The sequence below is a fragment of the Lepus europaeus genome, chromosome 11 (assembly GCF_033115175.1).
Source record: "Lepus europaeus isolate LE1 chromosome 11, mLepTim1.pri, whole genome shotgun sequence".
In the NCBI taxonomy this organism is placed as follows: Eukaryota; Metazoa; Chordata; class Mammalia; order Lagomorpha; family Leporidae; genus Lepus; species Lepus europaeus.
In genome coordinates, this window is record NC_084837.1 from 63,943,363 (window position 1) to 63,966,039 (window position 22,677).

Here is a 22,677-nt window from a genome sequence, read left to right on the forward strand (position 1 = left end):
GCCTGTGGCCCCCTTGCCAGCCCACAGAGAAGGGGAACTGAACTGCAGAGGCCCCGGCCCGCCCCTCCTCACCCAGCTCTGTGCTCCTGCAGCTGCATATTTGTTTGGCGCCTGAGCTCGGAGATGACCATCAGCATGAGGCAGCGTCTGGCTGAGCTGCGGCAGCGTCAGCGAGGGGGCAAGCAGCAGGGACCCTCTTCTCCCCAGAGGGATTCTGGATCCAAGCGGTGAGGACAGAGACTTGGGCAAGTGCTGGGGGCTGGTCTAGATGACTGGCTGGGACCCCACTGCCTTCTCCCACACTCTGGACCTGCTGTTCAGTCACTCTGAACCTCCCAGGACCTTGCCTCTGTCACAGAGACCCAGGTGTTAGTCTCTTTCCCCCAAACTCCTCTCTCCCCATGACCTGCCTTGTCTTGGCCTCAGGTGTCAGGCCCCATCGATGCTGTCTGCTGGGCCTGCTCTCTCATCAGACAGTGACAAGGATGGAGAAGATGATGGTAATGAGGAAGAAGAACTCCCAGCTCTGCCCGTGCTTTCCAAGATTACCAAGAAGGAGCCAGGTCTGTGGTGGCTCCCATCAGACAGGCACCCACCAGTTGGCATAATGGCTAAATGTGTGCTCTCTGGGACTGTGGGGTGAGAGCAGTATGAGCTGAGGGAACTGGGGCCTCACTGTGGGGCCTGACTTTGGGGATGGGTGTGTAGGAGGCCCTCCCTCTGACTGCCTGTTTCTGTCTAGCTGCGGTCCCCAGTCCAGTGCTGCCCCGAAGCCTGTCCCACTGGGAGATGAGTCGGGTGAGTTACAGTAGACCCATGTCCTTTGAGGTTACAGGAGGTGAAGGGAGGTGAAAGCAGGGCTCTCTTGGGCTGCTGAGGCATTTGGGCATTGGGTCTGCCCATGTGCTTCCTTCCGGGGTCTAAGGAAGGTCTTGATGAGCTCACTGGTCCTGGATTAGGGATGAGGGAAGCCCAGTATTTCTTCTGTGTGGCCAGCTGAGGTGAATCCCCACCAGGGGAAGTGCTCCACTGGTTCAGCTGCCTGGGGCCTGGGAGGAAATAACCATAGAGAATAACCTGAAGAAAATCAGGGGGTCAAGGAGCAGCAATCTGGAGAAATTGTAGTTATTAGAGGACGTGCAGCCCAGGTGTGGCAAGCGCAAGCCTAGAGCCGTGCAGCCCTCACTTGTCCTGTGTGGGGATTGCAAGCGCCAGCCCCTTTCATCATCAGCCCCAGTGTGGTGTGGTGTGGTGTGGTGTCTGTGGTACATTCTGACCAGGCCAGGGGCTTCAGGCCTGGGCCACTGGTTTGTCCTCGGTGCTTCGCAGGGACTTAGGTTCCTGTTGGGGTTGTCCTTAGAGTAGGGGACTTTCAGAGACTTCTAGCTCTGAGGTGTCTGTGTCACCAGATGAAGGTGGAGCCTAGGAGTTCCTGCACGAGAGGACGGGGAGTGCAGCTAGGAGCAGGAACTCTGAAGCCAGCCTAGCCTGCAACCCCTTACTGCCTGTGGGTCTTGGACAGTTCGTTTCCCTTCTGTAAAATGGAGTAGTAGTAGTAGCTGCTTTGTCAGGTGGCTATGGGGATGCAGTGAGCTAACTTATGTGAAGTGCCTGGCACCCAGCAAGGGATTATGTAACTGTTACTGTTTCTCCTCTCCTGCCCCTACCCCCACCAGGCACAGGAGCCAGTGGAGTTTCTGGACCCAGCTCCCGCAGCCAACCCTGGACCCAGGAGAAGGGGGCGCTGGGCTCAGCCAGGTGTGGAGCTGAGTGTCCACTCCATGCTGGACTTACGGCAGCTGGAGACACTGGCCCCAAGCCCTCGGGCCCCCAGCCAGGATTCGCTGGCCACGAGCCCAGCTGGTCCTGGGAGGCACGATCAGAAGGACTCTGAGATCGCACATGCTAGCCAGGTAAGCCAGCTTCCTCCCAGCTGCAGAGACCCCCAAGGAGCCTTGGCCAGCCTAGGGGCAACAGCTGGGGCCTGAGCACAGCTCCCGCTCTGGTTGCTCTGCCCCTCAACAAATACAGTTTCAGACTGGATCTGGCAAGGCTGTGTGGTGTGATTGAGGTGGACAGGGAAGGGGTTGGGGTGGAGAAGCAAAGGTGGCCATGGATCTAGGCTGGGTTCCTTGGAGGACTCTTGGTGTCAGGCGGTGGCTGGAGGTTGGCAGCCGAGTGCTGATACGGTTCTTGCAGAAGCACATAGCGTCAGCTGGAGCCCAGCCTGGCTTCTTGGTGTCTGTCCTCAGAGCTGGAGTGTTCAGCTTCCCCAGAATTGGCACACCCCAAATCCTTGCTTGCCTTGATTTCTTCTCCGAGGCTTTCCCCTCATATCAGCAACCCCAGTAACACCCCTTTGTGTATTCCCAGGTTGAAAAGGCCCCCCGGCCTCAGGCTTCCCAACCCTGTTCGTGCCCCCACATTATCCGATTGTTGTCACAAGAGGAAGGGGTCTTTGCTCAAGATCTGGAGCCTGCACCCATTGAAGATGGTATTGTCTACCCAGAGCCAAGTGACGGCCCCACCATGGATACCAGGCAAGGGTCCTGCCCTGGCCAGAACTCGTGGACCTGCAGCCCCAGTCTTCCCTTCCCTCTGAATGTTTTTTAATTTGGGGCAGGGGGGCTGGCCTCCAAGATACTCAGGGCTTGGCTGCCACCTCACTACTATCTCATCCGTAGCGCTGCTCACAGTCCAGAGTCCAGTGTGCTGCTGCTCACCACCTTTTCTTTCCCCCGCTGACCCCCTGGCAGTGAGTTCCAGGTGCAGGCTCCAGCCCGAGGAACCCTGGGAAGAGTCTACTCAGGCAGCAGGGGCTCCGAGAAGCACAGCCCTGACAGCGCCTGCTCGGTGGATTATAGCAGCAGCCGCCTTTCCAGCCCCGAGCACCCCAATGAAGGTGAGGCTGCAGCCCCATGGGAGAGACCAGTGGTGAGGGCAGGGGTAGAGCGGTGGAGGCCCTTGCAACAAGCAGGTGCAGCATGATGCCTCTCCCCATCCCCACATCCAGACTCCGAGAGCACAGAGCCCCTGAGTGTGGATGGCATCTCCTCAGACCTTGAAGAGCCAGCTGAGGGTGACGAAGAAGAGGAGGAAGAGGAGGGAGGCACTGGCCCCTACGGGCTGCAGGAAGGCAGCCCCCATACCCCGGACCAGGAGCAGTTTCTGAAACAGCACTTTGAGACTCTGGCCAGTGGGGCTGCTCCAGGTGTGGTCAGAGGGCCAGCATTCGGGGCCTGCAGCCTCCTTTTCTCCCTCCTTGCCTAGTTGAGAGGGAGGGCCCAAGGCAGGCAATGCCTTGGGGTTTCCTTCCGGGGAGGCAGAATCTAGGGCAAGGGCTTGGCTCTTGCCTTCATTCATGATTCCTACAACCCTGGCAGGGGGCCCAGTTCGGGTGCCAGAGAGGACAGAGTCTCGGAGCATCTCGTCCCGATTCCTGTTACAAGTGCAGACTCCCCCACTCAGGTACAGAGACCTGGCCCCACAGCAGCTCCGCTGTCCTGACCCCCCAGTGCTCCTGTCTCCGGGGCAGCAGGCAGCCCTCCTTCCTTAAAGGTTCAGGTGTTTTTCACCCCTGGTCCTGGGAAACTGGCCTTGCCCCAACCCTGTTTGCTTTGTGCATGTTCTGTCCTGGCGTCTCTCTGTTGCTGAGAGAGCTGCTCACCGTCTTGGCAGGGAGAAACACAGAGCCTTCTTCGGGCCTTCTTGCACATTCCCACCCTGTAGGGGACCGTCGTCCTCCTCAAGTCTGCCACTGATGTCCAGACCAGTCCAGATGGCACAGGCGCCTAGTGAGCAGCTGAGAGGCAGTGCTGCCAACCCCCCTGGAGCACCTCCAGAAATGGAGCCCTCCCCTGGCAACCCTCGCCCTGAGCAGGCAGGCCCTGTGATGTTGCCACGACGCCGTCACAACCCTGACAGCAGCCGGGCCCCCAGGAGAGTAGCTGCAGCCGGCTCCTTACCTGGACTGCAGAAAGCCCAGTCTGTGCAGAGTCTGGTGCCGCAGGGTGAAGAGCCAGGTGGGCTCAGCTCCAGGGCGTGGGCATTGTGGGCTTCATGGACATGATGGAGGAGGGAGGGGCTGTGGTGGCCCTGATGTGGCCCTGGGTGTTGCCTAATGGACATGTACAGGGGAGGAGCAGCTCCCAGGGCTTGAGCCTAAGTACCTGGATGCCTCCCTCACTACCTGACCTGCACATACCCCTGTTTCTTCTGCAGATGAGGCCCAAAGTGGCCTGGGCTTGCTGCCCCATGCTGATGGCCATCCATCTCGGCCCTACTCCTACCAGAACCCTACCACCAGTTCCGTGGCCAAGATATCCCGCAGTGTCTCTGTTGGGGAAAACTTGGGCCTGGTGGCCGAACCTCAAGCCCCCACTCCCAGCCGAGTCTCACCACTCAGCAAGCTGGCCCTGCCAAGCCGGGCTCACCTGGTCCTGGACATCCCCAAACCGCTGCCGGACCGTCCTACCCTGGCTGCATTCTCACCTGTATCCAAGGGCCGGGCCCCTGGTGAGACAGAGCAGCCTGACTCCTCAGCTGGCGTAGGAAAGGCTCCCAGTGCATCTGAGAGGCGGGCCTGTTTGGGGGAGGCTGCTACTCCCAAGCCCAGGACAGAGTGCCAGGCTCGTTCTGGGCCCAGCAGCCCCCGTGCCCAGCAGCTGCCGGTCAGCATTCTCCTCCGAGGCCCTGAGAACTTGCAGTCCCCAACCCCTGAGAAGACTCCCAACCCCATGGAATGCACCAGACCAGGGGCAGCCCTGAGCCAGGACTCAGGTGTGCACAGCTCCCCAGTTCTCATTCTTGCCTCATCCTTTCTCTCCGTCACTGTTGGCCACTCTCTGGCTCCATCCCATTTCTGTGTGTCTAGCACCTGGTGTTTTTCGTCCTGTCTGCTCCTGTCTCGATCATGAGTCACACCCCTGATGGTGAGACAAGTCCTGCCCACCTTCATGATCTCCCTGTGTCCCACTCAGCCTTCAGTGCCTTCTGGGGCTGGGTAGGCCCTCCTTTCTGGACCTTGCTGTCTCAGTGGTGTTGGGGAGGGCACTAGAAGGGAAGGAGGCAGGAGGGAGGGACCGAGGCCAGTGGGGGGTGGCGCGAGGGCAGCTTGCTGGGCCTCCCTGAGCTCCAGCCGTCTCTCTCAGAACCCACGGTGAGCCTGCAGGAGTGTGAGCGGCTTGTGGCAGAGCTCCGTGCCAGTGTGCGCCAGGCTGTGCGGCTCTACCACTCGGTGAGTGTTGGGCACCCGCTGGTGGGAACTCAGAGCGGGTCAGCAGCGCTAGGTCGCCCGGTGTCCAGAGCAGTCACGAAGGCTGCTCCAGCGTTAGCGTGGAGAAGGGGAGAAGAGCGTGTTAAAGGTTGGGCCAGGCCTCTTGAGCCAGGCACCTGGGGGTCATTGCTGGGTAAAACCTGGTGACTTCCCTAGGACAGGAAGGTGGGACATAGGGACTGCAGGCCTGGTTTGCTCAGGACAATCCTAGTGTATGCCTGTTGTTCCAGTGTAATTATCAGTAGGACCCCTTTTCATATCCAAATTGGTTTGGCTGTCCTAGATATAGCGGCTCGTCCAGCAGGGCTCGAGCTTTGGCGGAGAAAGTGGGTTCTATGTGAGCTGTAAGGAGTTGCTGAGGAGATGTAGATGGTTTTGTAATCTGATAGGGTCCTCCTTCGAGGTTACCCTTCAAGGTCTGCCTGGGTCCCGCATCCTCTGCTCCTACTTGCTGACCTTGGAGCACAGAACTCCCGCCACTCTCTTGCGGGGCGTGGGAGACTCGGGTGGGGCCCCTCTCCTGGCCCTCTAACGTGTTTCCCGGGGTCCTGTTGCAGGTGGCCGGCTGCAAGACGCCCTCAGCAGAGCAAAGTCGCATCACTCAGCTCCTCAGAGACACCTTCTCTTCTGTGCGGCAGGAGCTGGAGGCCCTGGCCGGGGCAGCACTGCCCAGCCCAGGCGGGAGCCCCGGGGCTGTGGGAGCTGAGCAGACGCAGGCCCTGCTGGAGCAGTACTCAGAGCTGTTGCTTCGAGCCGTGGAGCGGCGCATGGAACGCAAACTCTGAGCTCTGGCAGCCTGTCCCCAGAGAACGCTGCCCCTGCTCTGAACTGTAGCCCCTCGTCCACTCCCCAGACCTGTGGGGATGCTGCGATGGTGGCAGGGGTCAGTGCTCAGAGGCATGGCAGTTCTCCCAGCTGCTCATGATGGGGCGCCGTATTTATTAATTTATTTCCCTGACTGTTGCCTCACCTCCATGGAACTCCTGCCTCCACAGCCTGCCCAGGGGCTCATGGCAGGGGTAGATCTTAGGTCTTTGTCACCTTGGTGCTGTGAGGGCTAGGAGGGCAGCCTGCCCCATCTGGGACCACCGGGAAGGGCCACCCTCCTCTTCGAAGCCATTTGAAATTACTTCAGGGATCAGCAGACACAGGGTACTCCGTGGGGTAGAGGTGAGAGGCGATGTGGTATTCAGTACCTCACCTCTACCTTGCCTTCCCCTCCCACACCAGCTGCACTCCCCTGGCTGCCGGAGCAGGGGTTGTTTTCCCCAACTCCTGGCACTCAGAAAAGCAGAGCCGTCTGGCCCTCCAGGCTGTCCCCAGCCATCAGGAGACTTGAGTTGGCATCAGGACCTGAGCCTCCACATTCCACTCCCATTCTTCCCTCCAAGAGGGCCCCAGTGTCTCTACCCCTGTGTCCCTCCCCGCTCCCCTTCTCTCCTGGCCGGAACTTGGGGATCCAGCTGTGGGACATTGCTGCAGGACAGTAAAGCCCTCTGCTGGGCAAGCCTGAAGGCCTGGCCTCCTTTCCTCAGCCTCTTGGTCTTCCCCCTGGTCCCCAGCGGCCACCTAGCCCCTGCATCCTGAGTGATGCTCAATCAGAAGCCTGTGTTGGAACCTCCCTCATGGTTTACAGGGCGCCAGCCCACCTTCTGAGTACCTTGGCCACAGATGAGGTCACACACATAAACAGAGTTGGGTTTTTGTCGCCTGGGTATGTGGCTGGCTGAAGTGTGCCTGGCTTCCTCTCACTCCTGCCCCCAGCTTCACCAGCCTGGCTTAATGTGGAACTCTTGTCAAGGAGCACGAGAAGGAATGGAACACACTAAACCCTAATTCTGGATTTCTGACGTCCACAGCCCAGCTGATGGGAGATGGCCATGGGGCATCTGGTTCAGGTAGAAAGAGTCTCCTCAAAGAGTGCTAGGTGCCCCTGGATACTGGAGGTTGAGGGGAGGGAAACGCAGAGGCCAAGAGACACTAGAAAGGTGGTAGAAGGGACAGGTAAGTGGCAGGGGTGAGAGGGTAGATTAGAATTAAAAGGGCAGGTGTTAGCGGTAAGGGGGAGGAGATTGGTTATAGTAGGTAGGAAGGGTAGGACCAAACAGGCGGTTGTTGAAGAGTTGGGCAAAGCACTCGTGTCTCTGGGCCCTCCTGCTTCCCTCTACCCCCAGGTGAGTCGGGGCACCCTTACCACAGCTGCAGGCCATTAAAGCTCGTTCCTCCACGTGCTGGCTTCGTTGGCAGAGGCTTATGATGAAATTGGGTTCTGAAGAGTACCCGTCGGTGCCCCATCAGCCAGCGCGCACTTGAGTAGATCCCAGCCTGTCCACCCCCACTCTACACCACCACCTGCATGGCCAAGCCGAAGTGAAACCCAGGCCCCAGGAACTCTTTGCAGCTGCGCACTCACTCCGTGCACCTGCCACAGCCCACCGCAAATAGGGCTCAGGCTTGACCCTCTGGGCCATCTGCAGCCGGCCTGTCCATCGCGAGGAGGGTGTTAACATTCCTGCTAACGTGCGTGAGAAGGTGGCCGCCTTTCCCTACCCTTTGCCCAGCGTGGCAGGGGTCTGTGGCCGGGCCGGCGCTCAGTCCCCTCCTGCATGTCTGAGGCCACTGGCAGCCGCCACCCCGTCCAGATTTGCCCTGCCCCCGTTTTGAAAGCCCCTTTATTTATAACTTTTATACCTTGCCCAGGCCGTGGCGCTTCCTCCCACCCCGGCTGCACGGGGCGGGGGCTGATTTTAACGTGTCCGTTTGTACTGATGTATGAACTTGTCAATAAACACAGTCATTTGTTAAGCCTGGCATGCCGGCAAGCGTGGCAGGTGAAAAGGCGCGGGGCGGGGCCGGCGAGGGGGCGGGCCGCCGGCGGCGTCATGGCGGACGCGGCCCTGGACGCCGTGCGGAGCGAGTTGCGAGGATTCCCGGCCGCGGCCCGCGGTGAGTGGGTTCGCTCGGAGGCTGCGGGAGGGCCCCTGAGGGGCCGGGGACGCGGGCCGCCGCGGGCACGTGACCTGCCTGTGCGCTCACCGCCGGGGCCGCCGCGGGGCGACCTCAGTCACGTGGTCCCGAGGCCCGGGCGTGTGGGGTGTGTTTCTGAGTTGTCCTTACCGACCTGAAGACCTCCTCTTGTAAAGATGTGGCCTTTGTTGAACGGCGGAGAGAGAGGGCGAGAACCGCTCCGCTCCTGGGTGCCTCCTGAGGGATGCGGGAGCCTTAACGGCCGCACCCAGCGCGGGCCTCTGAAGCCTGGCGCTTACCGCGGTGGTGGTGTGGGGGGAATAGCCGGAGCCCCTTGCCCGAGCCAGCCCTGCCGCTTCGCCTGCCTGCGGCTTTTCCTTTCCCTTCTCCTTCCTTGATTTCCTCCCTCCCTCTCTCCTCCGATTTCTGTTTTTCATGGTTTACCACGGCAACACAGGCACAGGTGTGTATCACGGGTGTGTGATGTGAATGAAGTCCGCTTCTCTCCCGTCCCTGGCCCAGTTTGCGGCCCTCCAGAAAGTTTTGTTCGTTTTTAGATATTTTTTATTATTATTATTATTATTATTATTAGAGAGTTACAGACAGAGGGCGAGCGGGTCTCCCATCCCTTGGTTCACTCCTCAAATGGCTGCAGCGGCTGGAGCTAAGCCAATCAGAAGCCAGGAGCTTTCTCTGGGTCTCCCATGTCGTTGTAGGGGCCCAAAGGACTTGGGCCATCTTCTGCTGTCCCAGGCCATAGGAAAGAGCTGGATTGGAAGTGGAGGGGTGGAGGAAGTAGAGGAGAATCAGTGCTCCTATGGGATGCTGGTGCCGCAGACCGGGGCTTAGCCCACCACGCCACAGCGCCGGCTCCCAGAGTGTGTGTTTGAGTCCGTGCTCGCATGAGCTGGCTTTGATAGGACTCTGTGCTGCCCTGTGTTGTGGAGACCATTCCACACCCATCTACCCCGGGCGTTTTTGGGTCATTTCCTCGCTCCACAGTGGATCCTTTAAGTATTCTTTTGGCCAGTATGTATTAACAGGCTCTGGATCCGTCACTGAAGAACCCACTCTCTGCCCTGTAGAGCTCACGGTCTAGGTGGAGAGGCAGACAGCCGTGGCCACGCCTCGTTAGCGAGTGACACAGAAGTAGGTGAGAAGGGAGGTGGAGGGCCGTGGACCCCAGGGGGAGTGTGCCAGGTGTCTCCAGGGAGCAGTCTTTGTGCACAAAGGCCCCAGGTCACCTCCTGGCTTTGAGGGCTGGAGTGGCTGAGAAAGCACGTGCCTCTCTGCTCCCCACTTCCTCCCGTGTCTGCTGAGCCGGCACCATCTTGCCCATGGCCAGAGGAGTAAGCAAGCACGAGAGCCAGCTCGTTCCTTTTTGGTATTCCTGTGTCCAGTGGGGTCTTCCCACTCAGTTCCAGTTTCTGGACCAGTTACGTGAAGACACAGAGCAGGGCCCCAGGGTGAAGGGAGTGCCGTGGCTGATGGGAGCAGGACGTGGCTGATGGGAGCAGGACGCAGTAACTGCTGAACGGGGGGTCAAGGTGTTTGGCCAGACCTCAAGGACAGTAACAAATGAACAAAGTAACAAAGACAGTAACAAATGAAGCCCTGGGCACTGTATGAACGCCACTGCTGGGAGAAAGGCACCCAGCGTGAGGGAGCAGCAGGACCAGCGTCTAGCAACCCCGGAGTAGAGCGCGCGCTGAGGGGAGGTGCAGCACTGCACGGGAGGGCATCAGGCTGGGACGTTGCTCCGGCCTGGCGTGGAGCAGCCTGAGCGTGCGCCCTGGCAGTGGTGAGCGCCCTGGCAGTGGTGAGCACCCTGGCAGTGGTGAGCATCGGAGGGGTTCACCGGGGGTGGGGCTGGGCCTCGGAGGGAGGGGCCCTCCCGGAGCAGCCGCCAGCCAGGGTGTGGAAGGCTTTCATTCAGCCGCTAAGCAGATGGCTGCTGAGCACCTTTCGTGTGCCGGGGTCGTGTCCGTGAGCAGGACGAGCCCGGCCACCCCTGTGGGACATGTAGGGTGTTAGATGGCGGTGTGTGCCAAGGAGAAAAATAAGCGAGGGAAGCCATGTGAGGATGGTTGGAGCCAGGGTCTGGGCCGGCTGTTTGGCGGGACAGGGGAATGGTGCGGTGGTTAAGGCCCCCACTTGGGACTCTCAGTACCCATTATCAGGGGCCAGGTTCAAGTCCCGGCCTTTCCACTTCCACTGCAGCTTCCTGAGAGGCTCACGTGCGTAGGTCCCTGCCACCCACCTGGGAGACCTGGGCGAACCTCCTGGCTTTGGCCTGGCCCAGCCTTGGCCATTGCGGGCATTTGGGGAGTGAACCAGCGGATGGGAGATCTCTCTCTCTCGCTGTCTCACTCCCTGTCTTTCTGCCTTTCAAATGAAATGGAAATAAGTCAATAAAAACGTGAAGCCTCATCAGTGTGACTTTTGAGTGGGAACCCAGAGGCGGTGGCGTGAGCAAGGGCCGCGGCAGAGAAAAGGAAGGGGAGGTTTGAGAGCCATAGGAGGTGGAACCGGCGGTAGGTGGGCTGGAGTAAGGCAGAAGGAGGAGTCAGTCTTGATGAAGGGAGACTCGGGGTGGCTGTGGGCATGTACACAGGTGCCACCTGGCGGCATGAGGGTGGTGGTGCTGCCCACTAGGACCAGCAGCATAGCTGAGCCTCCGCAGGGAGGCTGTAGGCTTCTTGGGATGGTTGCATCTTCTCGTGGTACCTCCACATAACCCAAGTGCTCAGTGCACACCACTCTTGGGGCTGTGGCCCTACTCATTCTGGAGCGCCTAAGCCCGGCTCAGGGGCTGCGTTTCCCGGTAGCTGCTGGGCAGTGGGCCCCATCAGGCAGGGAAGCCCATGGTGCCCGGGGGTCGAGCTGCGAGCTCTCGGGGCCCCTGATGTGTGTGCATCATTTCTCCCGTGAGCTTCCTTCCTCATATTCCTGCTTGTCCAGGTGCCTGGGTCCCCAGGGGCAGTGCTGAGTGACAGTGGGGCCCTCCCAGGGAGGCCCCCCCTTACGCAGACAGCAGGATGAGACAGTGCCGCCTCAGCTGCCCGCCCCCTCTCCTCTCAGAGCTCAGCGTGCCCTCTGCTGTGCCATACCTGGACGAGCCCCCGAGCCCACTCCACTTCTACCGGGACTGGGTCTGCCCCAACAGACCGTGCATCATCCGCAATGCCCTGCGGCACTGGCCGGCCCTGCACAAGTGGTCCCTCCCCTACCTGAGGTGGGTGCGGCCCTGGGGGTGGGCGGGCTGGGTGGGGCAGGCAGCGTTCTTGGCAGCTGGGCAGGAGCTGAGTGTCCCCTCCTCCAGGGCCACGGTGGGCTCCACGGAGGTGAGTGTGGCTGTGACCCCGGATGGTTACGCGGACGCCGTGCGAGGGGACCGCTTCGTGATGCCGGCCGAACGCCGCCTGCCGCTCAGCTGCGTGCTGGACGTGCTGGAGGGCCGGGCGCAGCACCCAGGAGTCCTCTACGTGCAGAAGCAGTGCTCCAACCTGCCCACCGAGCTGCCCCAGCTGCTGCCCGACCTGGAGCCCCACGTGCCCTGGGCCTCTGAGGCCCTGGGTGAGTGCCAGCAGCCGGGGACGCTGTGGGAAGGAGGGCCAGCCTGCCTGCCTGTTCTCTCCCCTCGGAGATGCCTGGGTCCACACGGCCGGCTGTGGCTCAGGTGCTGCTCCCTCAGTGTGCAGATCCCCCGGGCTTGACTCAGCAACGGGCGTGCTCCGGAAGGTGGCCGTGCCGCTCCTGTCCCAGCCTCTCTGGTGGCTGTCCCCTGCCTGGCCTTCCTAACTTGCCCTCTGCCCCCCAGGAAAGATGCCTGATGCTGTGAACTTCTGGCTGGGGGAGGCAGCTGCAGTGACCTCTTGTAGGTACAGGGGCGGGGGGGGGGGTACCCAATGGTGGGGAGGTGCAGTGGGGGCAGAGGGAGAGGCGTGGAGGCAGGGAGGTTGGGCCCGGAGGACAGTTGATGAGCTGTTCTCCGGGGGGGCTTTTGGGTCCCAGCTCTCCCCTGCAGCTGAGACGAGGAGGGGGTACACTGAGGGTCCCCGGGGCGGTACACTGTATTGTCAAGGTCCCCTGAAGGTTCTGTGAATGCCAGCAAGGTCAGGGGTGAAGTTCAGAGCACACGGTTGGCTCCTTTTCCCCTCCTAGGGATGAGTCAGGTGACCCCCTCGGGTCGGGGGCAAGCTCTGAGTCTCCCAGGCTCGCTGGCATCCCCCAAGCTGCCAGGGGCAGTGCTGAGCACGCCGGTCAGCCCTCCTGGCCCTGCTCATGGGGCCTGCCTTGTTCGGCAGTGCACAAGGACCACTACGAGAACCTCTACTGCGTGCTCTCGGGCGAGAAGCACTTCCTGCTCCATCCGCCCACCGACCGGCCCTTCATCCCCTATGGTAGGGGTGGTGGTGGAGGAGGGGGGGCGGGGGGTGTGCGCAGCGAGTGAGGAGGGCGGCAAGAGCCCTGAGGGGCTGGGCCCCGCCCTAGGTATTGCCACGGGTCTCCGCTACACCAGGACCCCTGATCCTGTTGCCCCTGTGCCCGAGAACGTGGGCTGGCTGGGGTGGGTGAGGGCTGGTAAGCCCCCTGCCACTGAGGCTCCCTACACCTGCTCTCGGGCCCCAGAGCTGTACATGCCGGCTACCTACCAGCTGACTGAAGAAGGCACCTTCAAGGTGGTGGACGAAGAGGCCATGGAGAAGGTGTGTGTCCTGGCCCCGGGGCTCCAGGGTAGGGGGAAGGGCAAGAGTCTGCCCCCCCCCCCCAGGAGATCTGGGGAGGTGGCACTCAGCTCTGAAGCAGTGGGGGCCTCAGGCTGAGCTGAGCAGCGCCCCTGCTGTTCACCTTAGAGGGCCTGGGCTGGAGGGCTTCCCCCTGGCATCCCCTGTGTCCCCAGGTGCCCTGGATCCCGCTGGACCCCTTGGCTCCAGACCTGGCCCGGTTCCCCGGGTACAGCCAGGCACAGGCCCTTCGCTGCACGGTGCGGGCTGGCGAGATGCTCTACCTGCCGGCCCTTTGGTTCCACCACGTCCGGCAGTCCCACGGCTGCATTGCTGGTGAGGAGGGCGCAGGCTGCGGGGGGACACGCCCCGCCAGGGCCCCTGGGCACTCTGGAGCAGGGCAGGGTGTGCTCATGCTCGGCCCCCTTCTCCCCACAGTGAATTTCTGGTACGACATGGAGTACGACCTCAGGTACAGCTACTTCCAGCTGCTCGACTCCCTCACGCGGGTGTCGGGCCTCAGCTGAGGGCGCCCTGCCCCGCGCTGCGCGAGGCCCTCCCAGGTGGGGTCAGTGTGGAGACGACCTGGAGTTCAGGGTGTGCTGGCTACAGGCCCAGCGCCCAGCACCCAGCCTGGGTTGAGTTCGGCCTTGGAGGGGCTCACTCGGGATGGGGTCAGGGAGACGGGGAGGCTCTGGCAGGTCCGGGCGAGGGTTCCCAGGAAGTTAGCACGCAGAGGAATCGTGCGCTCACCAGTGCCGGCCCTGGCTGAGTCACTGCCCTCGGCTTCCGTGTCCCGTCAGGGTGTACGCGTGGCTAATGATGGCTGTAGCTCCCGGGGCTGTTGTGGGCGTGGAGGTGGCATTTAAGGGCCCAGCATGGTGGCTCTGAGGAAGCGCTCAATAAAAGTTGCTGTGATGCACACATTCTGATGCTCCCTTGGGGTGACTCAGGGGGGAGGAGGGCAGGTTTGGGCCTGGGGCCACTCCCCAAGCCCCTCCCCAGGGCAACCAAGCAGGCCTGTTCTGCAGCTCTGCTGCCTAGACCCCATTGGCGCAGGGCTGCTGAGACCACTCCTCACTCTGGTTTGGTTTCCTCCCTCAGTCTCAGGGCAGCTGGTGGGGTCTGGTGCCCCAGGGGGAATCCTGGCTTCTCCCACCACAAGCCAGGTTCCCTCCCCACTGAGGCCGGCCCTCTGAGGAAGGATTGGTCATGCCCTACCCTCAGCCCATGCAGCCCCTGCACACAACCCGTAGGCCTCATCCCTGGCCGCCTGGACACGGCTCCGGAAGGCTGCTTTCTAGGGCAGAGCCACACCCCCACCCCTGCTGGGGTGTGATGGGGCTCGGAGCGCTCCCCTTGATTAGCCAAGCCCTTGAGCCTGGACTGGGAATTCCTGTCCTGCCGGCACCAGGAGGTTGCGAAAGGCCCAGCTTCAGGCCCGAGGCTCCTTGGTCCATGGCTGCCGTGGGGCCCACTCTGGTTTTCTATGTGCAGGCCCCTGACTCAGGCTCTCCTGGGCCCTCTCTTCCTCTTCAAGGCCGGGCGGGGAGAGAGCAGGTGCTCCAGGGAGCCGAGCTGACGCCACAGGGGTGTCAGCAGGTTGAGTGTAGGTTTTGGTTGCCTCACTTCCTGGACGGGTGTCTGGTTCAGGGTTGGTGTGGGGCTTGGGTAGAGAGGAGGAGGTGGTGGGAGGGACCAGGGAGGAGCTCAGTGCCAGCTGGGACACCCCTGGCTCCAGGTTGAAGAGTTGACAGTCGAGGTCCTGTGGCCACTGCCCATCCCAGCTGCTCCTGAGGACCCGGCATCATGGCTCTGGTAGGACCCCGCGGGACGCTGGGCCTAGTGGCTCCGGTGTGGTAGAGAACCTGTGCTGTTTGGGTGTACGGATGGCCAGGGCAGTGAGCAGAAGCCTGGGGACAGGGCTGCCCTGAGAGTGTCCTGGGAACTGAGGCTCCCCGGCGCGTCCTGGGGCCCAGAGGGAGGTGGCTGCTTGCTGCGCCTGTCTCAGTTGCTTGGGGTATGAGAGCCCTGGGGTTGACCCAGGTGGGTGAGCGTCCCCAGCTCTGCCCCTGAGCCAGGGAGCTCCCTGGGTGTAGCCCTCATGGCCCTCTCAGGGGCATGGCTGAAGAGCACAAGGTAAGACCACTGGCACAGGCCTCCCCGGCCTGACCCATCTGCTGGAGCGGAGGTCTGGAGGCAGCTGTGTGGGGACCAGCCCTAGCTGGACTCTAGGACCCGCGGGACTTGCCAGTCTGTGGGCAGTTGGAGCTGTAGCTACTGCCCCTGCCCTGCGGAGCGCTACAGGGAGCAGCCGAGGGCCCTGAGGTGCCTCTTCCCCTACCCCATAGCCTGTGTCCCCCAGCAGCCTCTGGGGAGAAGGAGCTGGGGGGCCTATGTGTGGAGCCAGCCTGCTCCAGGGTCCGGTCCCCACTTGGGCACGGGTCTGCTTAACTTGCGTGCCTCAGTTTCCTCCTGGGCTTGGTCATCAGGAACAGTGCCCCCGCGCAGGTCAGGCGGGTGATGCATGGGCTCATGGATGTGACACACTTGGCCCAGAGTTGGCCCAGGGCGTGTGTAGGTGCTGGCAGGCATCCCGGAGATGCCGTAGCTCCTGTTGGTGGCGATCCCGCTGGGGCAGAGGGCAGGCTGAGCACTCAGCCTGACCCCTGTGGATTGGGATTTAGGGTAGAGGGCCTCAGTACAAGCCCGCACCCCACCCTGTGGCCCCTGTCACCTTGGACCCTGTCCGCCTGCCTCCGACCTGCCCCCTCCCTCCCCTATAGGCCAAGGTGCCCGGGAGCTGCCTGCTCACCATCCGTGTCCTGCAGGCCCACGGGCTGCCCTCCAAGGACCTCGGTGAGTGCACTTCCCTGGGCCGATGCCAGCTGAGGGAGGAGGAGGGCGCTGCAGCTGGGTTCCCCGTGGGGCAGGCCCAGGGGGGAGTTCATGGGAGGGGATTCTGGGAGGAAGCAGGCAGCTGGGGCCCAGCCCCATTGTACATGAGTCTTGGGGTCATGGGGGGAAGTGGGAGGCGGCTGGCAGGTGTCGGCCGTCGCTGGACCCTCTTCCTGCTTCCTGCAGTGACCCCCTCTGACTGCTATGTGACTCTCTGGCTGCCCACGGCCTCTAGCCAGAGGCTACAGACACGCACAGTGAAAAACAGCAGAAGCCCCATCTGGAATCAGAGCTTTCACTTCCGAATCCACAGCCAGCTGAAGGTGGGCTGGGCAGGGACAGCCCTGTCCCCCGGCCCCAGCCTCTCCCAGCCCCTCGTTCCCGTCCCAGCTCACCTTCTCCCCTGATCCCTCTCTCCTGCCCCTTTGCAGAATGTTGTGGAACTGAGAGTCTTTGACCAGGACCTGTTGACCAGAGATGACGCCGTGTTGTCAGTGCTGTTTGATGTGGGGACCCTGCGGGTGGGCGAGTTCCGGCGGGAGAGCTTCTCACTGCGCGCCCAGGCAAGGCTGCTTCCAGGGCAGTGGGCGTGCCTGGCAGGGTGGGGGCACAGCCCTGCTCTACAGTGACTGGTCCAGCCTTCCCAGCATCCCAGAGGCCTCGGCCCACAGGGACTGTTGTCCACCTCGGAGCAGTCCTGACCCTGAGCTGCTTCCCTGGCCTGCAAGCCAAAGGGCAGCCGACTGCTGGAGCAGCACGAGGCCCCTCCCCAGCAGCCCTCTCTGGCGTCCGGGGTGGGGTCTGCGCATGCATACGTGCACGCGCACCTCATCTCTCCTCACTGGCTTCCCTCTGCAGGGTGACGAGCGGCTGGAAGTTGAGTTTCGGCTGCAGAGTCTGTGAGTGAGCCACGCGCGGAGCTGGGTGGGAGTGGGGGGCTGCCTCCCGTGAGAGGGAGCCAGGGCTCCTGCTGAGGTCATGGTGCCTCTTCCAGGACAGACGGAGCTGAGCAACTGGCCAGCAATGGCATCTTGGTGGTGAGTTGGGCTTGCGCTCCCTGGGGGGGTCGGGGGGTGGGGGGGGCTGGGACCCCCTCGCTGCTTTGGGCTGGGGAGAGTTTGGGGTTTCCGGTCCTCAGGGAAACACCACCTCGAGCGAGTGCTTGATAACTGAGGACTGGGGTAAGGAGGTGCTGGACAGGAAGAGGGCACAGCGCGGCCTGGGGCGGCCGCTGACCGAGGGCTTTGTTCATGGCTCAGGCCCGGGAGCTCTCCTGCCTGCATGTGCACCTGACAGACATGGGGGACCAGAAAGGTGAGTCCCCAACCTACTGTGACGGCCCGCGATCCCCAGCCCCCATGCCCCTTTCCGACAGGCCCTGCAGGGACCTCACACAAGCTGCCCTGAGCGGCCCACAGCAGAACAGGGGTCGGGGTGAATCAGCTCCAGCCTCCTCAGGGCCTGAGCGTTTTCCCGAAGTCCTCTGCAGAGGCTGGGGCGTGGGGACGCTCCTCCGGCCTCAGCCTGGGCACAGCCCCGGGCCCCTCAGACCCGACGAGGGACCCTTGGGCAAAGAGCCCACTCCCGGCCTCTCAGCTCTGGTTCCTGTTCCCAGAGTCGGGGGGCAGAGTTCGGCTGGTGGTTCCTGGAGCCTGTGAGAGTCCACAGGAGGCCTCGGTGGGCTCCGGCCCCTTCCGCTTCCATTACCCAGCCTGCTGGGAGCAGGAGCTGGGTATTCACCTGCAGGTAGGGGCCTCGCTCCCCTGAGGCAGGGCCCTAGAGTCTGCCTGGCTCCCCCCGCCCCCCCGCCGGCGGGAGGAGCCTGAGGGAGGTGGGGTGGTCTGTGCCAGGAGAGGGACAGAGACTGGGGGCTCCTGCTTTTGGCCTCTGCAGGATGCGCCCCAGGAGCAGCTGAAGGTGCCTCTGAAGGCGCTGCCCTCTGGCCAGTTGGTGCGGCTCGTCTTCCCCACGTCCCAGGTAGCTGCTGTGCGCTGCGGAAGCTGGGAGTGCGGGCGGGCTGGGCCCAGCTTCAGGGGCCACCCTTCTGCTTGGGCCACGCGTGGATAAGTGCCAGAGCCAGCTGTGTGGCAGGAAGGGCCCTGTGCAGCTGGTTGGAGCCCAAGGGTACCTGAGGCTGGGCTAAAGGAACACGGTTTGGGGTGTGTGTGTGGGGGGGCAACCTTTGTGACAGGGGCGTTTGTGGTTTCAGGAGCCCCTGATGAGGGTGGAGCTGAAGAAGGAAGCAGGGTGAGAGGTGCGGGTGAGGGTGACGGGGAGGGGTGGCACAGGCCAGCTGGCCCAGCTCCCAGCCCAGGCGCCCTGTCCGCTATCGTGGGTGGCACAGGAAGTGCTGGGAGGGAGCTCCGTGCGCCCAGGTGGGCTTCCTAAGGGCTTTTCTGGGATTGTGCTTTGGTGGGAAACCCGTGTGCCCACCCAGCACTCGGGGAGCGCCTAGTAGATATTTAGATAGAAGAATGGGGAGGGGGCGCTGGTCTAGGGAGGGGAAGGGGCGCCCCTTAGGCGACTGCTGCTGTGGGTGGACCTTGGACCGCTTCCCTAGGGAATCCACCCCTTCCCCGGCCATGGGCTGGGGCCATCGCTTCCACTTCCCTGCCCCTTTGTAGTCCTCCTTGGAGTTGGTGGCAGTGGGCTTCATGGTCCGAGGGGAGAGGCTGGAGGGCCCTGGGCTGTGCAGGTCCTGCAGGCCCAGCTTCCCCTGCCTTCCCTGGAAGGGCTGACAGCTGCCCCCTGGGCTCTTCCTCCCCCAGGCCAAGGGAGCTGGCGGTGCGCCTGGGCTGTGGGCTCTGTGCGGAGGAGCAGGCCTTCCTGAGCAGGCGGAAGCAGGTGGTGGCCAAGGCCCTGAAGCAGGCCCTGCAGCTGGACAGAGACCTGCAGGAGGACGAGGTCTGGGGGCTGTGCTGGATTGGGTGGGGTCATCTCCAGGCCCTGTGCTAAAACTGGAACCTGTTGTGCTATAACTCAACCCAAGCTGGTGCCAGCCTGGCTTGCAGCTGCCTCCCATCTGCCCATTCCTGCTCTGCTTCCCTCTCTCAGTGTGGTCAGGAGTGTGGTAGGTGCTGAGCAGTGCAGTGTGGGAGGCACCTGGAGCTTGCAGATGGGAGCTGCCCTGTGGGGCCGGCCTTCCTCTGTCTGCTGGGCCTGGGCCTGGGCCTGGGCCTGAGCCTGTCTAGGTTTTGAGACTGGGCCCGCTCTGAATGAGTGCGACAGTCCCCTGGTCTGAAGTGGCTTGCTGGTCCCTCGTTGTCCCAGGAGCTTCAGGTCAGACTGGGCTATCTCCCAGGGGAATGACTTCTTGTAAGGAGAGAGAGGCTGTGGGGGAGACTGCTGAGGTGGCTTCAGGACTTTAAGTGATCTGCAGCCTCCTTGGGGGCCAGGGGTAAGGAGATGAGGCCTGGCCCTCCACTGGGCTGTTTGCCCTGAAGTTCTCTTAGCTTGAGCAGCCTGAACCTGGGGAGTCTGTGGCTGATCCCCTTGGCGTGGCCGGCTCAGCACTAATCCCGAGACCACTGACCAGGTCTTTTATTATTATTTATTTGAAAGGCAGAAAGAAATCTCCCACTCACTGCTTCACTCCCCAAATACTTGCAGCAGCTGGAGCTGAGCCAGACCTAAGCCAGGAGCCGGGAATTCCATCTGGGTGTCCCCTGTGGGTGGCAGGGACCCAAGTACTTGAGCCATTGTCTGCCGCCTCCCAGGGTGCTCATTAGCAGGCAGCTGGGCCTAGCGGAGCTGGGACTTGGGTCCAGGCACCAGTGTGGGATGTAGGCATCCCCAGCAGTGTCTCAGCTGGTACGCCAGCCACTGCCCCCGACCAGACCTGTTGGGTGAGCTGAGCAGCCCCTTGACCTGCTGCTCCCCCCCTCCCTGGGCCGTCCCTGAGCGTGGCTGTTCTCTCTTCCAGGTCCCAGTGGTAGCTGTCATGGCCACAGGAGGTGGGATTCGGGCGATGACCTCCCTGTATGGGCAGCTGGCCGGCCTGCAGGAGCTGGGCCTCCTGGATTGCGTCTCCTACATCACGGGGGCCTCCGGCTCCACCTGGTGAGCTGGGTGCCTGTGGGGTGTGAGGGGGTGCCAGGCCCCTGAGACCTCAGAGCAGCTGCTGCTCTGGATGGGGGCCTTCGGTGACAGCCTCCCTGACCTTGGCTTTTCTCAGGGCCTTGGCCAGCCTCTACGAGGACCCAGAGTGGTCCCAGAAGGACCTGGCAGGGCCCACTGACTTGCTGAAGACCCGGGTGACCAAAAGCAAGCTGGGCGTGCTGGCCCCCAGCCAGCTACAGCGGTACCGGCAGGAGCTGGCCGAGCGCGCCCACCTGGGCCACCCGCCCTGCTTCACCAACCTGTGGGCCCTCGTCAATGAGGCGCTGCTGCACGGCCAGGTGGGGCAGGGGTGGGGGCTGGAGCCCCAGGGGAGCAGCACTGGGTGGCAGGGGCGGGAGGGCTCCAGGCACCCAGCAGCCATGGGTCTAGGCTTCCTCTGTCTTTCCCCAGCCCCGTGACCACAAACTCTCTGATCAACGGGAGGCCGTGAGTCAGGGCCAGAACCCTCTGCCCATCTACTGTGCCCTCAACACCAAGGAGCAGGGCCTGACCACTTTTGAATTTGGGGGTAAGTGGGTGAGGGGCGGGTCCTCCCTGCCTCCTGGGCCTTGGGCTGCCCTGCAGTGAAGCCCGTGGCCTCCCTGCAGAGTGGTGCGAGTTCTCCCCGTACGAGGTCGGCTTCCCCAAGTACGGCGCCTTCGTCCCCGCTGAGCTCTTCGGCTCCGAGTTCTTCATGGGGCGCCTGGTGAAGCAGCTCCCCGAGTCCCGCATCTGCTTCTTGGAAGGTAAGGGGTCTGGAAGGCAGGGCGAGGGGGTCCCCGCCCTGCTCACAGCGAAGCTTCCGGGTGCAGGATGGGCTGTGACAGTGGGGCCCCTCTCCCCTCTCTCTACCCCTCAAGGTATCTGGAGCAACCTGTATGCGGCCAGCCTCCAGGACAGCTTGTACTGGGCCTCGGAGCCCGGCGAGTTCTGGGACCGCTGGGCCCAGAATCGGGCCAGCCTAGGTAGGTGGCTGGGGCTCTTCACTCAGGCAGGGGGGCGGCCAGGGGCGGGGCCTAGGCGCCTGTGGGTCCCCCGGTGCTCACTTTCCTGCCTGTGCAGACAAAGAGCAAGTCCCCCACCTGAAGATAGAGGAGCCGCCCAGCACAGCAGGCAAGATCGCTGGGTTCTTCACCGACCTCCTGACCAGGCGCCCCCTGGCCCAGGCCACCCACAACTTCCTGCGCGGCCTCCATTTCCACAAGGACTATTTCCAGCACCCTCACTTCTCCACCTGGAAAGGTACCTGCCTGTCACTCCTGGTCCTGGCCCCTCCTATCCCAAGCCGGGCTCCTTCTCTCTCCTGTGTGGGGGGTGGGGGTGCTGCTACCTCAGCAGAAAAATAGCAGGGGTCCGAGACCTGTGCCACCGTCATTACCCTGAGGAGTCTGACACCCACCCCCGAAACCCCTGCAGCCACGAAGCTGGACGGGCTCCCCAACCAGCTGACCCCTGCAGAGGCCCACCTTTGCCTTCTGGACGTCGGGTACCTCATCAACACCAGCTGCCTGCCCCTCCTGCAGCCCACCCGGGAGGTGGACCTCATCCTGTCGCTGGACTACAACCTCCACGGTGCCTTCCAGGTGGGGTAACCCCGGCCTGGCCTCCCGTGCCCCCGGGGAGGTCCAGCTTCTCTCAGGGGCTGCCAGTCACTCTGGGGAACGGATCAACTCCCCCCACTCCCTGTGCAGAGTCGCTTTTGTTTCGGGCCCCTATGGCTGCATCCGTACCCTTTTAGGGCCTGGCTGTTGGGGATGCACCTGCTATGGGGTTGTGTGATCCCTCCCCCCATTTCAGGGCACCATGTCTCCCCTAGGTACAGCAGCCCAGGATGGTGAGGGTTAGAGCCTTTATTCAGGGTCTCGCCTGACTGCAGGGGGGAGGCGCGCCTCTAGTGTTCGAGGGGGTCCGGCACCGGGTCCTGTGTCCCAGCAAACCTCTGCGGTCAGCCAGCCCCCTGTGGAGCTCCCGGGGGACGCTACGGCCGCCCGCTGACCCCTGTGCTGTGCCCCTGCAGCAGCTGCAGCTCCTGGGCCGCTTCTGCCAAGAGCAGGGCATCCCCTTCCCACCCATCGTGCCCAGCCCGGAGGAGCAGCGGCAGCCGCAGGAGTGCCACGTCTTCGCCGCCCCCGCCCAGCCCGAGGCCCCGGTGGTGCTGCACTTCCCGCTGGTCAACACCTCCTTCAGGGAGCACTCGGCCCCCGGTGAGCCACGGCCGCCCCCCGCCCCGCTCCCCTGCCCCCACCTCGCCGGTGACCTTGGTGGCCCTCTTTCCGCAGGGGTGCGGCGGACAGCCGAGGACAAGGCAGCGGGGACCGTGAACCTGTCTCCTTCAGACTCGCCTTACCACTACACCAAGGTGACCTACAGCCCGGAGGACACGGAGAAGCTGCTGCGCCTGACACGCTACAACATCTGCAACAACCGGGAGCGGCTGCTGGAGGCCCTGCGCCAGGCCGTGCAGCGCAGGCAGCGGCGCCGGCGCCCGTGAGGGCGGACTGCGCAGGCGCGGCCCTGCCGGCGTCTCTTGCCGCCATGCTTGCCAGGGGCTGTCTAGACTGGAGGCTGTGAGCAGAGGGGCTTGGGTCACTGCCTCCAGGGGAGCTTTGGACATGACAGCGACCGAGACGCTGGCTGAGGGTCTCTGCTGTCAGGAAGGAGGGGTGGGTGTTCAGGGATGCACAGCACAAGGACTGGTTTAAAAACAAAAGG

At 62.8% G+C, this 22,677-nt stretch overlaps 3 protein-coding genes across 5 annotated transcripts in view; all 3 read left to right on the plus strand.

The window, feature by feature from the left end:
* The window catches only part of MAPKBP1 (mitogen-activated protein kinase binding protein 1), a 52,854-nt gene extending 44,774 nt beyond the window's left edge, over positions 1-8,080 (plus strand). Inside the window, exons 20-31 of one of the 3 annotated variants that reach the window (XM_062205703.1) lie at positions 93-227; positions 427-563; positions 743-798; positions 1,677-1,913; positions 2,374-2,540; positions 2,757-2,902; positions 3,014-3,211; positions 3,384-3,468; positions 3,730-4,022; positions 4,222-4,779; positions 5,151-5,236; positions 5,833-8,080. In XM_062205703.1, coding sequence (XP_062061687.1) covers positions 93-227; positions 427-563; positions 743-798; positions 1,677-1,913; positions 2,374-2,540; positions 2,757-2,902; positions 3,014-3,211; positions 3,384-3,468; positions 3,730-4,022; positions 4,222-4,779; positions 5,151-5,236; positions 5,833-6,060 — 2,326 coding nt within the window. In that variant the 3' untranslated portion in view covers positions 6,061-8,080. The remainder of the gene's footprint in view (positions 1-92; positions 228-426; positions 564-742; positions 799-1,676; positions 1,914-2,373; positions 2,541-2,756; positions 2,903-3,013; positions 3,212-3,383; positions 3,469-3,729; positions 4,023-4,221; positions 4,780-5,150; positions 5,237-5,832) is intronic. The other 2 variants (XM_062205705.1, XM_062205704.1) reach the window with 2 other exon arrangements.
* Positions 8,081-8,152: 72 nt separating this feature from the next.
* On the plus strand, positions 8,153-15,761 carry JMJD7 (jumonji domain containing 7). Its single transcript, XM_062205710.1, has 9 exons — positions 8,153-8,221; positions 11,324-11,477; positions 11,565-11,818; positions 12,063-12,119; positions 12,550-12,645; positions 12,875-12,951; positions 13,146-13,305; positions 13,408-13,532; positions 14,711-15,761. The coding sequence occupies exons 1-8, from the start codon at positions 8,158-8,160 to the stop codon at positions 13,494-13,496; spliced, it is 951 nt and encodes a 316-aa protein (XP_062061694.1). The 5' UTR covers positions 8,153-8,157; the 3' UTR covers positions 13,497-13,532; positions 14,711-15,761.
* PLA2G4B (phospholipase A2 group IVB) lies at positions 14,711-22,492 on the plus strand. The gene is made up of 20 exons (XM_062205707.1): positions 14,711-14,787; positions 15,756-15,828; positions 16,054-16,190; positions 16,299-16,430; positions 16,726-16,766; positions 16,862-16,904; positions 17,127-17,181; positions 17,483-17,613; positions 17,761-17,844; positions 18,077-18,114; positions 18,636-18,771; positions 19,790-19,926; positions 20,042-20,264; positions 20,377-20,494; positions 20,574-20,711; positions 20,826-20,930; positions 21,028-21,207; positions 21,382-21,548; positions 21,983-22,169; positions 22,245-22,492. Exons 1-20 carry the CDS (start codon positions 14,779-14,781, stop codon positions 22,454-22,456), a joined length of 2,346 nt encoding a protein of 781 aa, XP_062061691.1. The 5' UTR covers positions 14,711-14,778; the 3' UTR covers positions 22,457-22,492.
* Positions 22,493-22,677: the final 185 nt, after the last annotated feature.

Excerpts from the sequence above, each read along its gene's own strand:
- JMJD7 (XM_062205710.1), top strand. The coding sequence starts at position 8,158 with ATGGCGGACGCGGCCCTGGACGCCGTGCGGAGCGAGTTGCGAGGATTC. Across the intron at positions 11,478-11,564 it reads TGGTCCCTCCCCTACCTGAG|GGCCACGGTGGGCTCCACGG; the intron begins GTGGGTGCGGCC and ends CCCCTCCTCCAG. Across the intron at positions 12,952-13,145 it reads ACGAAGAGGCCATGGAGAAG|GTGCCCTGGATCCCGCTGGA; the intron begins GTGTGTGTCCTG and ends CTGTGTCCCCAG.
- PLA2G4B (XM_062205707.1), top strand. Across the intron at positions 16,905-17,126 it reads CCAGCAATGGCATCTTGGTG|GCCCGGGAGCTCTCCTGCCT; the intron begins GTGAGTTGGGCT and ends TTCATGGCTCAG. Across the intron at positions 18,772-19,789 it reads GAGACCTGCAGGAGGACGAG|GTCCCAGTGGTAGCTGTCAT; the intron begins GTCTGGGGGCTG and ends TCTCTCTTCCAG.